Below are 13,129 nucleotides of genomic sequence, written 5' to 3'. Positions count from 1 at the left end.
TCAATCAAGTAAATGGCAAACATGGGTTGGGTCAGTCAGCATTCCCCTTTCTACATTCTTACTGAGGGAGGGGTCTGTACTATATTCCTCAGCATGAAGTAATTTCTATTCCCTAAAAAAAATGCTTAGCCAGAATACAAAACGGCATAAATGGCATGTTTGAGTTCAACTGTGTAGAAAAAAAATAAATAGTGAATGGGAAGAGACACCAAATGTTAAAAAGTGTCAAAAGACAGTGTCTTTGAATGATGGGTTCAAAATGAGATTATTTTTCTTTTTCCTATTTTTATTTATTTTTAATTTCTAGAGTAATCACCCATTATTTTAATAGAAGAGAAATAATTTTTAATTAAAAAATTCTCACTAATTTAAAACAAAGGAATACACAGATTTTATGTTGTCATTTTCAGCCAGCATCATTAGATTAGAATGAGTCTTTTTACCAGGGAAAGGAATATATAAAATTAAATTTTTAGCTTCAACTCTTTGAAATGTAAAATTGGGTTAATGTTAAAAATTTCATTCTTTTGCTTACACTTTTACTTGATTATTATGCACCCTTTGGACATTTTAGGGAAGCAAAAGGTAATAATGAACTGCCAAATAAATCTAGACACCATCACTTTATTGAGGAATAAAAATTTGATGGGTGATGTATTCAAATTTAATATATATACTTTTGAGCATGGCAGATGACTTGAAAAGACTCACTGAAATGTATTTCAAAGCTAGCTTCATGATCGAAGTAAAGATTTAATAATCAGGATTCTCTAATACTTGTCTTTCCGAATATGGAAATACCACTTCGAACTAAGTAGAATTACAACTGTTTAAAACATAAATCAATTAAAAGGTGTTAATTACAATACAAGAAGAAACTTACTTATCCACACACACAGTGTCTCAGCTATTAATTAGACTTATCAGAGTTTACATGCCCCTGAAAGCATGGTTTGTGTAATATAAGCTAAGCCTCAGGTCAATGGTTAATTTTGAATTTTATTCTTAATCTAATCTATGAGCCAATGCCTTTTCTGCCAGAGTTTTTATCATGATTTGTAGAGGTTTGAACAAAGACAAAAATTTATCCCCTTGTCAGCAAAAGATCCACACACAAATTCTATACAAATGTTAGAGAACGACTACTTAGTATCTTCAAATATTTTAGGGGGACCATTTTTCAATCTCAAGGTTGATGGAAATACAGTCTAAAATTAACTCATGCATAGGAAGAAATGTTATATCCTGTTAGGTAGAGCAATATAAGATTTACTTCCTTTCACCATGACATATCAGCACTAATATCCAAGAAATCTAATAGTAGTTTCATCTCTATATAATGAAGATGACCTTGGCAATTTCAAGACTTGGCCCGAGCTTTCTACAGATTTTCCACAATTCCTATCACAAGGGCAACTTCTACTCTAATATAAGGCAGACACTGCCACTGGTATCGCCGGAAGTCAAAACAGATTTTTTTTAAAGCTGAGTTCAGTTAATGTCTCTTGGAGCTTTATGGATTTCAGAAGGGTATTCAGCTGTGATAGCTAATGGAAGAGCTGGCACAAGGTCAAAGATTTAGCAGTTAAAGCATCTTTCATTGGGCCCAATTACATAGATGACAACAGTGGCTGACAGCTCAAACAAACCCATTTCAAGTCACTAATCTCTAATCATAGGTACTAGTAAAATCACATGAATCCCAACTAAATGGATTCTTGATGAAAAAAAGTCAATTGATCTGACAGGTTGATGGTCAGAAGAAACCTGGGGGAGACTGACTCATCTATAATTCCCAAAGGTCCCAAGACTCCCTTTTCAGGAGGGTTATCTGTAAGAGCAAGATCATTAAGTGGTGCTGACATTATACTGTTCTTAATTATGCCTGCAGTACTGCCTACATAGGAAACTCAGAGAAAGTCACTCAAATAAACTGAGGAAAGCTTGGGCTATGCTGAAGAAGTGAGGAAAAAAGACATTTAACAACAAATCTTCCAGCATCCCTTCCAAAAGCCCTGAGCTATTGAGTTCTGGGGCCCTGGAAATGCCCAGTGTATGAAGAAGCTGCCTCACTCTTGAGTCACTTGGGGAAAAGGATTCCAACTGAACTGTGACATTATCTCTGGTGACAGGCTTACAGCTTGGTCTCTTCATAATTCAGGAACAGTGGCATCACAGAAATGCACTTGGACTTAGAATAACTAAAATCAGAAAGTTGGTTCCCCCCACCCACCCTCTGCAGAGGCTTTACCCAGTTATATCAGCAGAGGGCGGTAACAGATTATTCAAAATCTTTCAGGCACACTTACGGAAAGGTTTCTTATGCTTTGCTGTAACATGCATTTATGTTTAAGCAGCTATTAGGTTTGCATGATATTTGATCTTTTAGCTATGCATAACATTCAGGGAATTTCCTAACCTGGAACTTTTACTAGCTAATACAACCTATAATTCCATGTTCAAAATAACTTTGCAGAAGAAATACGTAATTTCCTCAACACCTTGAAGAAAATACAGGTACATTCAGGATCTGAAATCACTCCTTATATGCACTGTGATGCTCTGATTTTGCCCAAATTTGAATCAAACAATGAGTCTGACAGGAGAGGAAATGCCCATGAGAGCATGGGCAGAATTTGCAAGCTTTACTTAACAAAAACTGTGAGTTTTACTTTTGCTTTAATACCACAACATATATTTTTACAGGAGGAAGTGTAATCAAGGAAGTAGTTTTCCAAATGGTATTCCAATTGCCCAGGTGCTGAGCAGTAGCAGCTGGGAACTGACTTCTCAGCAACATGAAATTTCTTTACGGTTTTAAAAAAAGTAATTGAAATATTTTTGGTACAAATCCTGAGACTTATAGCTTCAGTTCATTTAAAAAAAAAAAAGGTTCCAAATGAGAATTCAACAAAACTGAAAATCACCTAATTACACTCAGAAAGCTGTAATTCACAAATATTAATGGCAGTTTTGACAGATTAAATTGCACAAGTGTTTACCTTCATGGAGGCTTTCAGCTCCGAAGCATCATACTGAGCAGGTGTTTTCAACAGGCCCAAAATCACCGCCTCCAGGTGGCCGGATAAGGCTGACTTCAATGAGGATGCGAGTTCCTTTTAGAAAAAAACAATCACATGGAAAACTGGTTGGTTACCAATATCCTCAGGTGAACGTATCCCTCAACATTATTTCCTTCCACAGACCTAGATGTCAGAAACCTAAAGATCAGTTGTTTCTTTAACAGAATCCTTTAAAAATCATGCTGATTTTGACTTCTCCCCAAGTCATTAAAAGGAAACCAGAGTTCCTCAGAAAGGACATGCAAGGGCATTTTACAACATGCTTATTAATACCCTGTGGAAGTCTGGGGTCCAGGCACCCTGCTAAGAAGGAGGCAGTTAGAATGGACAGCTTCCCAGCAAGCAGAGCCCTCGTGGCTGTCTGACATCATCCTGTGAAAACTGCTTTGCAAAAGCTTCAGGGGTGGCCTCTGAAAGTCTCCAGAAAGAACAGAGGGCCCCACCAAGCAGGGTAATGAGGCTGTGTTTGCAAAACACATCATATAAGTTTGAGAAAACATGTTTTTGTCCTTATCAAACCAGGGAGGTGTTGATAGAGAAGGTAAAGGACTAAAGCCCCCTAAATCGCCCCTTTGACTTCCCCACTGCATGTTATTTCTTAAGGGTTCCACTGGCACCATTTCCATAAGAATTTAAGTCGGAAGTCTGAATCAGCACCCAAGTATTTAGATAGATACCCCAATTAAACGTGGCTTTTATAGATGCTTCCTCAGGGATTAAACTTCCTGTAAGCCCCAGGCAGCCCAGAGCACTGGAAGATGACTGAAGACTCCCATTATAATTGCTTTCTTCTTTCTTTTAACTTTGCCCCTCTTCTTTTCTCCCTCCTTTCATTCTCTTCTGCATCCCATGGTATATACAATGTTTAGCCCCAAGAGGTATTTGCTGGCTATAAGAGGTGATTTGCAGCCTGCTTCAGAGAAACTATTCTCAACTCATTCATAGATGTCAAGAATGTTAGAATTGACATGGATCTTAGAAATCATCTGGCCCAACCCTTTAGCCACCTACTTTCTTCTGCTTCCCAATGTCCCAGTAACACATAGTACTTAGGAGGGGACTCGGAAAGCAACACCTCCCAATTATAACACCAATTTTCCAATTTGGCTCTTTGAGGGTAGCCATTTCCAAACTTAGCCTACCCTGACACTCTCCTCTCTCCGTTCTCACTCCCTAACCTTTGTTCAAACCTCAAATAGCAATTGCGCACCTATGGATTTCTTCCACTTTTATTTTAAACTCCTTATAATTGTTCAACTTCCTGTTTCCCTTAATGGCTAACACAGGGCTTTGCACTCAACAGAAACTCCAGAAGTGTTTGATAAGCAAAATAAAACCATTCCCTAAAAAGGGAAAGCTGGCATCTGCTTGAACATAAAGAAATATAAAACAAGTCCCCTCTCCCAGCCCCTCTCCACTTCTACTGGCTGCGCATCAAGCTCATTACCTCAAACCTAGAAGCCATGGTCCATGGTTTCCCTAAAGCTTTCTCTAAAGCTGCTCTACAATACAGGGCTTCCTCCTTTATTTCACAAACAACTTATTTGAAACAATAAGTTTCTGCCTCAAAGATTTCCTTCTGAAATTATCTCAAGTAGTTTGGTATCTTTATGTGAAAGATGATAACTTTCTTTGGCCCAAGGCTGAGAGACATCAGGATATCAGTAGACAGTTTCCAGCACACAGTGAAGCTTGTGAGGTCACTGACCCCCATCAGGAGACTGGTGATGTCATCCCTCCAACAGGTTATGGGAGAGCTTTGCTCTTCAGCTATCTAATATGAAATTGAGATCCAGGCTTCCACATTTGTGTGTAAATCCATATGCCCCAGGTTGTGTTCCAAAACCACTCTGTAAGTGACAACTGGAGAGGCAATTATGGGCAAACTGTCCAAAAAGTGGGCCATCTGCACCAACTGGGACTCAGCTCTATCAGCTCACAGATCCTTTTGGGAAGGTGAAGAAATAAAACAGCCTCCTCTAAGCCATTACAGAAGATAAGCTTTAAGTCTAGTTGGAAGAATTTTAATACACATGGGATGAAAGAAGCCAGACACTTTCCTATTTAGGTCCTTTCCAATTGTTTCAGGAGAGGGGGTATTATATGGTCACATCAACCATATAGGCAGAAATGTCTCAAGCACAACCAGAATCCTTCCAGCTCACCTCCACTGTGGCTACAAGCAAAAGCTCTAAGTCAAAGGGGAGCTGCAGGGAGCCACATTCACTGCACCTTCCAAGAATAAATCAAAAGCTTAAAATAGCAAAAAGTTAAAAATAAAACAGCAAGTCCTTAAAAATAAATTTTCCTAACACTACAGCAAAATAAATAGTGAATAAGCACTGGGTTGTTCCTTAAACACTAGTGGACAAGCAAGGCAATACAGCACACAAAGACTTTAAATAGTGGGAGCCTGGCATGCTGAAGATAGCCTGGTAGACAGAATGAACTACGAACTAAACCCTTTTGTTGCAAGGTTCTTAAGAATTCAAGGGTATTTTTTTAAGAATGAGAGGAGTGTGTCTGGACCAATACTCAATGGACGCCAGTGTCCTAAGATTCAATTATAGACATGTAATCAAGGGCAAACAGAAATCTCATAGATAAAATGAGACGCTACATGTAGAGAGCTCCATACAGTAGCTGGGACAAAATAAGCCCTCAATAAACGGCATCTGTTATTACTGTTGTTATTATCTCTATTCCTTTCTAACTTTCTACTCCCATACTCTGGTTTGAAGAAGGGAGTTGTCTTCATATAGGAGCAACCATGCACTCCGGGGCAAGGTGTAAGGGATTAACAAATCTTGCAAAGAGGCAAGAGGAAAACTCAAGGTTTCAGGAAGTTTCTTGCTGGTAACAATCTTTTCAGGAAGCGTTGCAATTCATGAAAAGAAAAAGCAATGGCTAAGGAAACTGAATTTTAGAAGGAACGGCCTCCATTCCTGAAAGGGCTTATTTTGTACCTTTTTGGTCCTTCTCTGGTAGGCGAAGGCAATATCCTGTCTCTGCTCGTTGCTGCGGTTGGTCAAGATGTTGACAATGGTGACCTCATCCACACCTATGGAAATAAAAGTTGTATACAGTTACTCAACTATTTACTGTAGTACATTGCATTTAAATAGGAGGTTCTAAGTAGGGTTTTTTAAACTGAAATTTCTTCACTGTTTTCCAAACTGAAATACCAGGATATCACGATTTGTTCTTTTCTTGGAAGCAATCTCTACCCAACCTGGACACCCTCTTTCTCCCTTTTTTCCTGACAGCCTCCACCTTAAGCCTAAAGGGACTTTCAAATATTTGTGTTTTTTAAAAAACTATTTTACTCATAAATTGGTTTCTGGAATCAACAGTAGGAGGTGCATTTGTGGGGCTTTGGCAGTCAGATGGAACAAAGATTTAGTAGGATTTAAAATGAAGGTCCCCAAATTGCCATTTAACTGGGGATTTAATAGACAGTAACTGCAGAGTGAGTTAATAGAGACAATTATTTATATTTATTGCAGGATTATAGCTATATAAGCAGCTAGGTATAATTTCCATAATTATAGAAACTGTCATGACAAATGAGTCAGATTTAATATGGCAGTTGTATTTTAATAGCATAATTGATTAATACAATCATACTTATTGAGAACTAAATTGTTCTGTAAGGAAAATAAACGTTCTACTGCTTTTAATCTTCAATAGGCAATTTTAATAATCAATTTTATAACTGTATTAAAAAGAGTAAGTGTTTTAATCTAAATTAAATCTAAATCGGGAGTATTGAAGTGCCACCAAAATATTTTAGTACCCATTTTAATTGGAACATGTGTATTTACAAAGATAAGCAATGCTTTTGGCATTGGAAAGTTTCCAATTTTACATCAGAAAAACTCCTAACATGCCATTTAACTTAAGAAAGCAAGATTTTAAGAATTCAAAATGCAAAAGGTCTCTCCTAACAGGTTATGAACTTTGTTTAATAAAAAGAAGAATATTTGCTATAACAAGATAGGTAATTCTTGGGTGAGAGAACAGAGTCGCTAAGCCCACAAGCTAACATGTAAATCCCGAACGGCTTGACCTAAAGGAAATCAGAGAGGTCCCTAAAGAAATCAGAGGGGTCCCACAAAAGACAGAAAGGTCAGAAGTATGATACAACTGAGGCAAAGGTGATGAGCAGACTGACAGAGGAGGTATCCTGAACTCTCAAGCGTGTTAGAAAGATCAAAAGGCATAAAGCTAGCATTTCCGGGTATAAAAATAAATAACATTTCAGAGTGAGCTAACCAGGACATTACTCAATTATTTTAAATGCCACACCTATAACTTTAGCTCAGATTTTAGAGCAGACAAAGTAAATAATGAATCCAACCGCTATATATTTCAGCTTCAAAGATACTTATTCCAGCATTGTATATAATATCAAAAAATAAAGGGAAATGTATGTCCACTAATAAGAGATTTTAATGAAATAAATGACCTTTTGTTCATATAATGAGATACTATGCAATCATTTAAAGTGGTGGTATAGAAATATTCAGTGACATGGAAAAACGTTCACAAAATACTGTTAAGTAAAAAAAAAGTAGGTTGCAAAGAGTATGCAAAGTACAGCCCCATTTTTGTACAATGCTAATGCATGTATAAGAAAATATCTAGAAGCCTTTATACCAAAATTATAATAGTGATCACCAGAGTACTGAAATTACTAAAATTTAAATTTTCTTCCTTTTGACGATCTACATTCTCAAAGTTCACTATAATGACCTTAACAATGTTGTTCTTTTTTAATACACAGTGAATGACATGTATTTTCCTATATTGATCTAGAACCAACTAGTGACTTCACCTCACTAAATCTGGGCCCTAAATCCTAGAAAGTCTCAATCACTAGATCTGAGGTGATTATAGATTATATATTTAATCATGGGATGATTTTAAATACTTTGGTTAGAATAAAATATAGTGTGCATAATAATTAGGAACCATGTCTATATAATTCTTTTTGGTTTCCAAAACGTCCTAACACAAGCTACCTTATTTAACCCTTACCACAATCCTATAGTGTGGTTGAGCAAGCTAAGGCTTGCTGAGAGGCACTGAGCTGCAGTTCTGCCACTGTTCCCTGTTTAAATATTTGCCCTCCTTGGGCCTCTGTTTCTACAGCTACAGAAGGAAAGGGCTTCAACAATGACCTCCGGTTCTGCTTCCATGATACCTGGACAGAAATAACAATCGAGCTCTAACTTGTATTTGGCTTCATTTTCACATGAGTAGGATGGATCTCTTCAAAGACTCCTTCCAGTTGCGAGGCTACTTCAGCGACATGTGTCTGGACACAGATGTGTGCAGGATACAACCCCACACACATGCACAAGGGCATACCCGCCCCTTCCTGACCTTTCTATGGCTCCAACTTTATATTGGGAAGACTACTTCTTCGAAAAGGTGTTTTCACCTTATACTTAACGTTATTACCAAGATCTGAAAATGCTGAAGAGCCATAACAAAATACAGTTATAGCTTCTCACTTCTGTTCTAGTATTTCCTGACCTGAACACCTACCAAACACACTGAGCCATAAAAATACATTCCCTCTGGAAAACAAATGCAAAGTTTATGTTTGTGTCTGAATGTGGTCCTGGATTTGACTCACATACGGTTCTTAAGACAAAGGTCTCTGAGCCCACCTCAGATCTAGTGATTGAGACTCTCTAGGATTTAGGGCCCAGGAAGCAGCATTTTAACAAGCTCCATGGTGAGTCTTTATTTGAGATGGATGGACATGGGTGGAAAAGGGGAAGAACTTCAGAAATCTGCCTGTGCTTCTGCGAGGTATACAGCCCAATATAGTTTTAGGGAAAGAAATGCTTATCTTTGCCCAAATGCCCCAGGTAAGAGCTAAAAAGAGCTCATTATGCAAATTGAAGTGAGGTCCCAAGCTCTTAGTCAACACATCAGCTCTTTGCCTTCCTTTCCCTAGAAGCTAAATGGTAAGCATCCAGCCAGCAGAGTCGGAATTCAATCCAATTACTGGAAATCCCTGTAAAGAGCCTGGGTGGTTATTCTATAGCTACTTTTAATTTATAATTTGAAAGCTATCACTTTTTTGTATATATGTTACACTTCACAATAAGAAAATTACTGAAACTATGGTACTGTAACTCATAACAAATTTGGAAATTTCCTATATAACTACTTGTTAAATCATACTTTGAAAGATACTATCATTCCGCATTTATATTTCACAATAAGGAGATAACTGAAACTGTGGAACTGTAACCCATGATATTCTTTGAAATTTGCTCTCTAACTACTTGTTAAATGGTCCTTAGAAAGTTATCATTTCTATGTATATATGTCATATTCTACAAATAAAAAAAAATGGGGAAAAAAAAAAAAAAGAGCTTGGGTGGTTAACCTGAATCTCATCTAGGAGGCAGCAACAACTACAGTCTAAATGTATTTTACCTGAATTATTTACCACACAAACAGCCTGCTGAGATGCAACATCTTACATGTGGGACCTTTTGCAAGTGAACAATTTGATCCATTACACAAATGCTAATGCCAGGACTACAAAGAAATTATATGGAGGCTATTTCTGCAAGTGAAAGCCCCCAAGAACCTCACCAGCATCAGCTATTTCTCCCATACCCATTGTCTGCACGTTTCAAAATGAACTAGAGAGAGGAGAAAATAAAGGAGCCCAGTATTCACTCCTAGTCTAAGCCATTGAAGGTGTGTCCTACGTCGTATCACCAGACTGCACATATCTGCCGGTGGGATATATCCATCTTATCTTGCCAACACGACTGCTTCCCCTTGACCTGCCATCCTGATTAGTGAGGCGGTTTATTCCTGCAGAAAATAGTTCAGTACAGGTTGGAGCTGCCAAGGGTCATCTGGAGAGTCACCATTTCTGCCCAGGATGCAGCTGCAGGATGAGGACTAAACACTCAGCTACCTCGGTCAGCACAATCCTCACCAGCAATGCACAGGGAGTGCTGATGGCACCAGGAAAGCCTCACGTTTAATGTTGTTTCTGACGGATAGCAGGCCAGATGTCCGGGAGCTGAGGCTCCTGCTGTCTGGATTTGCACTTCCAAATCTCTTGTGTTTCAATGCCTAGGGAAGGGTTTGCTGGGAAGAAGGGCCTGGGACTAAAAGAAACTGAGGGGATGGCAAAGCCTAAAGAAAAAATAGCACACCTGAATAATGCTTCCTTTTGTATTCCATTCCTCTTCTGTTTGATACAGAGGGCCACAAAGTAATCTAAGCAAAGGCTCACACTGGGGAAAGCTAAGCAGGTTGGAAGGATCTCACTGAATGTGGGTGAGAACTCGGCAAACGCTGTGATCCAGGGAGATTTTTAAAAGTTTCTTTTGAAAACTAATGTAAAGTAAAGGTTTTCAAGATTAGTGAGGAAATGAGATGCAAATTTATTTGGCTCCCTACAGGAAACAGCACAATGAACTTTTAAACATTTACTACTTGAATGAAAATAATACACTCGGTTAACTACAAAAATGATTTCAACACTCAGATCCGACAGGATATCTTAAAGCCAGTGGACCTGAAGCAATGACTTTGCTAAGTGAATGTCACAGAGGGCAACACCACTGACAGCAGAACTCAAGCAGAAAACTCTGAGGTCCTGGGCCCCTTCAACCATCTGCAGTATTTTTAAAGCATAAAGAACATTTCCAGTTTAAAATGATGGCTGAATCCAAAACCACAAAATCAGTCTCCTTGGAGTGTCCTCTTTTCTGCAAGTGGAAACCCCAAGTCAGCTCACCAGTCTGGCATTCCATGGAAAATGTGTGGCTTTATTGACCATGGCAATGAACCAACAGGCCATTCTGAACAGGATGCTGACTCACATCTGCTGGGACACGTTGGCTGCACAAAGAAAATGGATTGCATTTGGTGTCTGATGAAGGGTTCAGGAGGCCCTTGGTGAGCACGGACTAGTTAGAAAGTAAAGAGAAAATTGCCCAGATCCTCTCCTTATCTAGATCGTGGGGAAAACCATGACTCTGCCTAAATTAGGTGGCATGTCAGTAGCAAACCTCAGAAGCAATCATCTTTACAAGAAGGTCAGAGGCAGGCCACAAAGGCAGGAGAGGGCCATAGGTTTCTAGAAATATGGATATGCTTTATTTGTTCTGAAATTAGCAACCATTCACTGAGCACCTACTATGTGTGAGGTATTTTCTACGTGCTCTAGACACATTCTATCATGTAATTCTCACCATGGTCCTGTGGGGTGGGTGTTACTGTCATCCCCATTTTACCAATGTGGAAACCAATGCTCACATAAGGCCGGAAATGGCCCAAGGTCACACAAACCACTTGCAGGGCTGAGATTCAAACCAGGATTAAATACTGAAGCTCACTAATGAGCTACCCTGCCTCCAGTTATAGCACGTCCTCTGGCTGAGTACTGGAGTAGGGTCTACAGGCCCATCAAGGACTGTCTCCCTCGGCTGGCTATTTACCGCAGGTTAGGGTGCAGACTCTGCAGGTTTACACGTGAACTTGAAGATAGTTTGTCTGGTAGAGATGCAAATGATTTCTGTCCTGTAGAATGGATGAGAACCCCAAGGTTTACAGCTTCACAGCTGGGTAAGACATTAACCCACTTTGCATCAATCCTAGCCTAGCCATCTTTTTCCAACATTCTTTTCTTGGTGCCTATCAATACCCAATCTCTCAAATTTCCCTTTGGACCAGGTTACCTCAATGAGTTACATAAATCTTTCCTATGTTCATCCTACATTTATATGAGTCGTGTTTTCAACTTTTTGAAATTATACTTTGACACACATCAGACCACACTCCTCGACCTAGTTCCAAAAAAAGGATTTGGGACAGTGATGTGTCTATATGTGCATAAAACCAGACTTAAGGTCAAGTACACACACACACATACACACATTTAATAATCTGTAGCTAATGAATTGCCACATAGTAACAATGCTACTAAGGCTACTAAGGAGACAACCCAACTGAGGTTTTTTTCTTTCAACTGAAGAGTTAGAAGACTACCTTCTGGAGATAGCCATTGGTAACTCAGTGGGACAGAGGCGGTCTCTCCCAATAAGCCTACAGTGCCAACAAGACACCTGTCTACTGCACATGTTTCCAAGGACAGAGAATCCCCAAGCCACCACCACCACCACCACCATTGCTCAAAAAAGCATCTTCCCCCCAAATCAGCCATGGTATTGCCTGGCCCAAACTCTTGTGATGGGAGTCACCCCCTGGGCCATCCAGCAGAAGTGAGCATTCTGTCTCCAGACGGCCTCCCACCAGGAGCAGGGCCTCTGGTGGGCGACAGAAGCAGGGGAAACCCTTGGAAAGTGGTGATAACAGGTGTAGTGCAGTAGAAACTATGTATGTGTGACTCAGAACTGTGAGATCTCGGGGCATCAGTTACCTCCCTATGCCTCGGTTTCTTACATTGTAAAACAGAGATCGTGATAACAGTTATTTCACAGGGATGCAGAAAGGACTGGCTGAGTCAATAACTGGGAACCTATCTACTGCCTTCTTGACTCACTTCTCTGTTGCAGGCCTGGCCCCTGTATGCCTTCGATACTGCTGACCCCTGTACTATGAAACCATAAGGCACAAAGGAAGATGGGGAACATATTAGTGATTAGCAAAAAACATTCGATTACCAGTCCAGTTACATGATGAACCCTAGCAGCTGCTTGAGAAAGATGGGACAGAAAACAGAAACCATAGCAGGGTGGAGGAGACCGGCAAGCTTGGCACCTCCCCCAGGTCTGGCACAGCCAGGGGACACAGCCCCAACTCAGGAAAAACCTGGCTCAGTTAAACACCTGGAAAGAAGGTTTGGCCCAGAAAACAAATTTCTCCCATCTTGTTCTGACCCCACGTCAGCTGGGTTCCTTAGAAAAGATTTCAGGTATAATGTATTTGCTAATCTCACTGGCTACTTTAAAAATCTAGAACCCTGCCTGCCTTCCAGACTTCACTATATTTCTGAAATACGCTACAGGACCAGCAGGAAAATAAAAGACAACTGC

At 39.6% G+C, this 13,129-nt stretch overlaps 1 protein-coding gene across 1 annotated transcript in view; it reads right to left on the bottom strand.

The window, feature by feature from the left end:
* The window catches only part of ANXA2 (annexin A2), a 42,907-nt gene that overhangs the window by 10,157 nt on the left and 19,621 nt on the right, over positions 1 to 13,129 (bottom strand). Inside the window, exons 4-5 of the mRNA XM_037833811.1 lie at positions 6,050 to 6,144; positions 3,003 to 3,116 (exon numbers count right to left, since the gene is read on the bottom strand). Of these exons, the coding sequence (XP_037689739.1) occupies positions 3,003 to 3,116; positions 6,050 to 6,144 (209 nt within the window). The remainder of the gene's footprint in view (positions 1 to 3,002; positions 3,117 to 6,049; positions 6,145 to 13,129) is intronic.

Source organism: Choloepus didactylus, chromosome 4 (assembly GCF_015220235.1).
Source record: "Choloepus didactylus isolate mChoDid1 chromosome 4, mChoDid1.pri, whole genome shotgun sequence".
Lineage (NCBI taxonomy): Eukaryota > Metazoa > Chordata > Mammalia > Pilosa > Megalonychidae > Choloepus > Choloepus didactylus.
The sequence above is the reverse complement of the archived record's forward strand: the minus strand, read 5'-3'. Positions and strand labels throughout refer to the sequence as shown.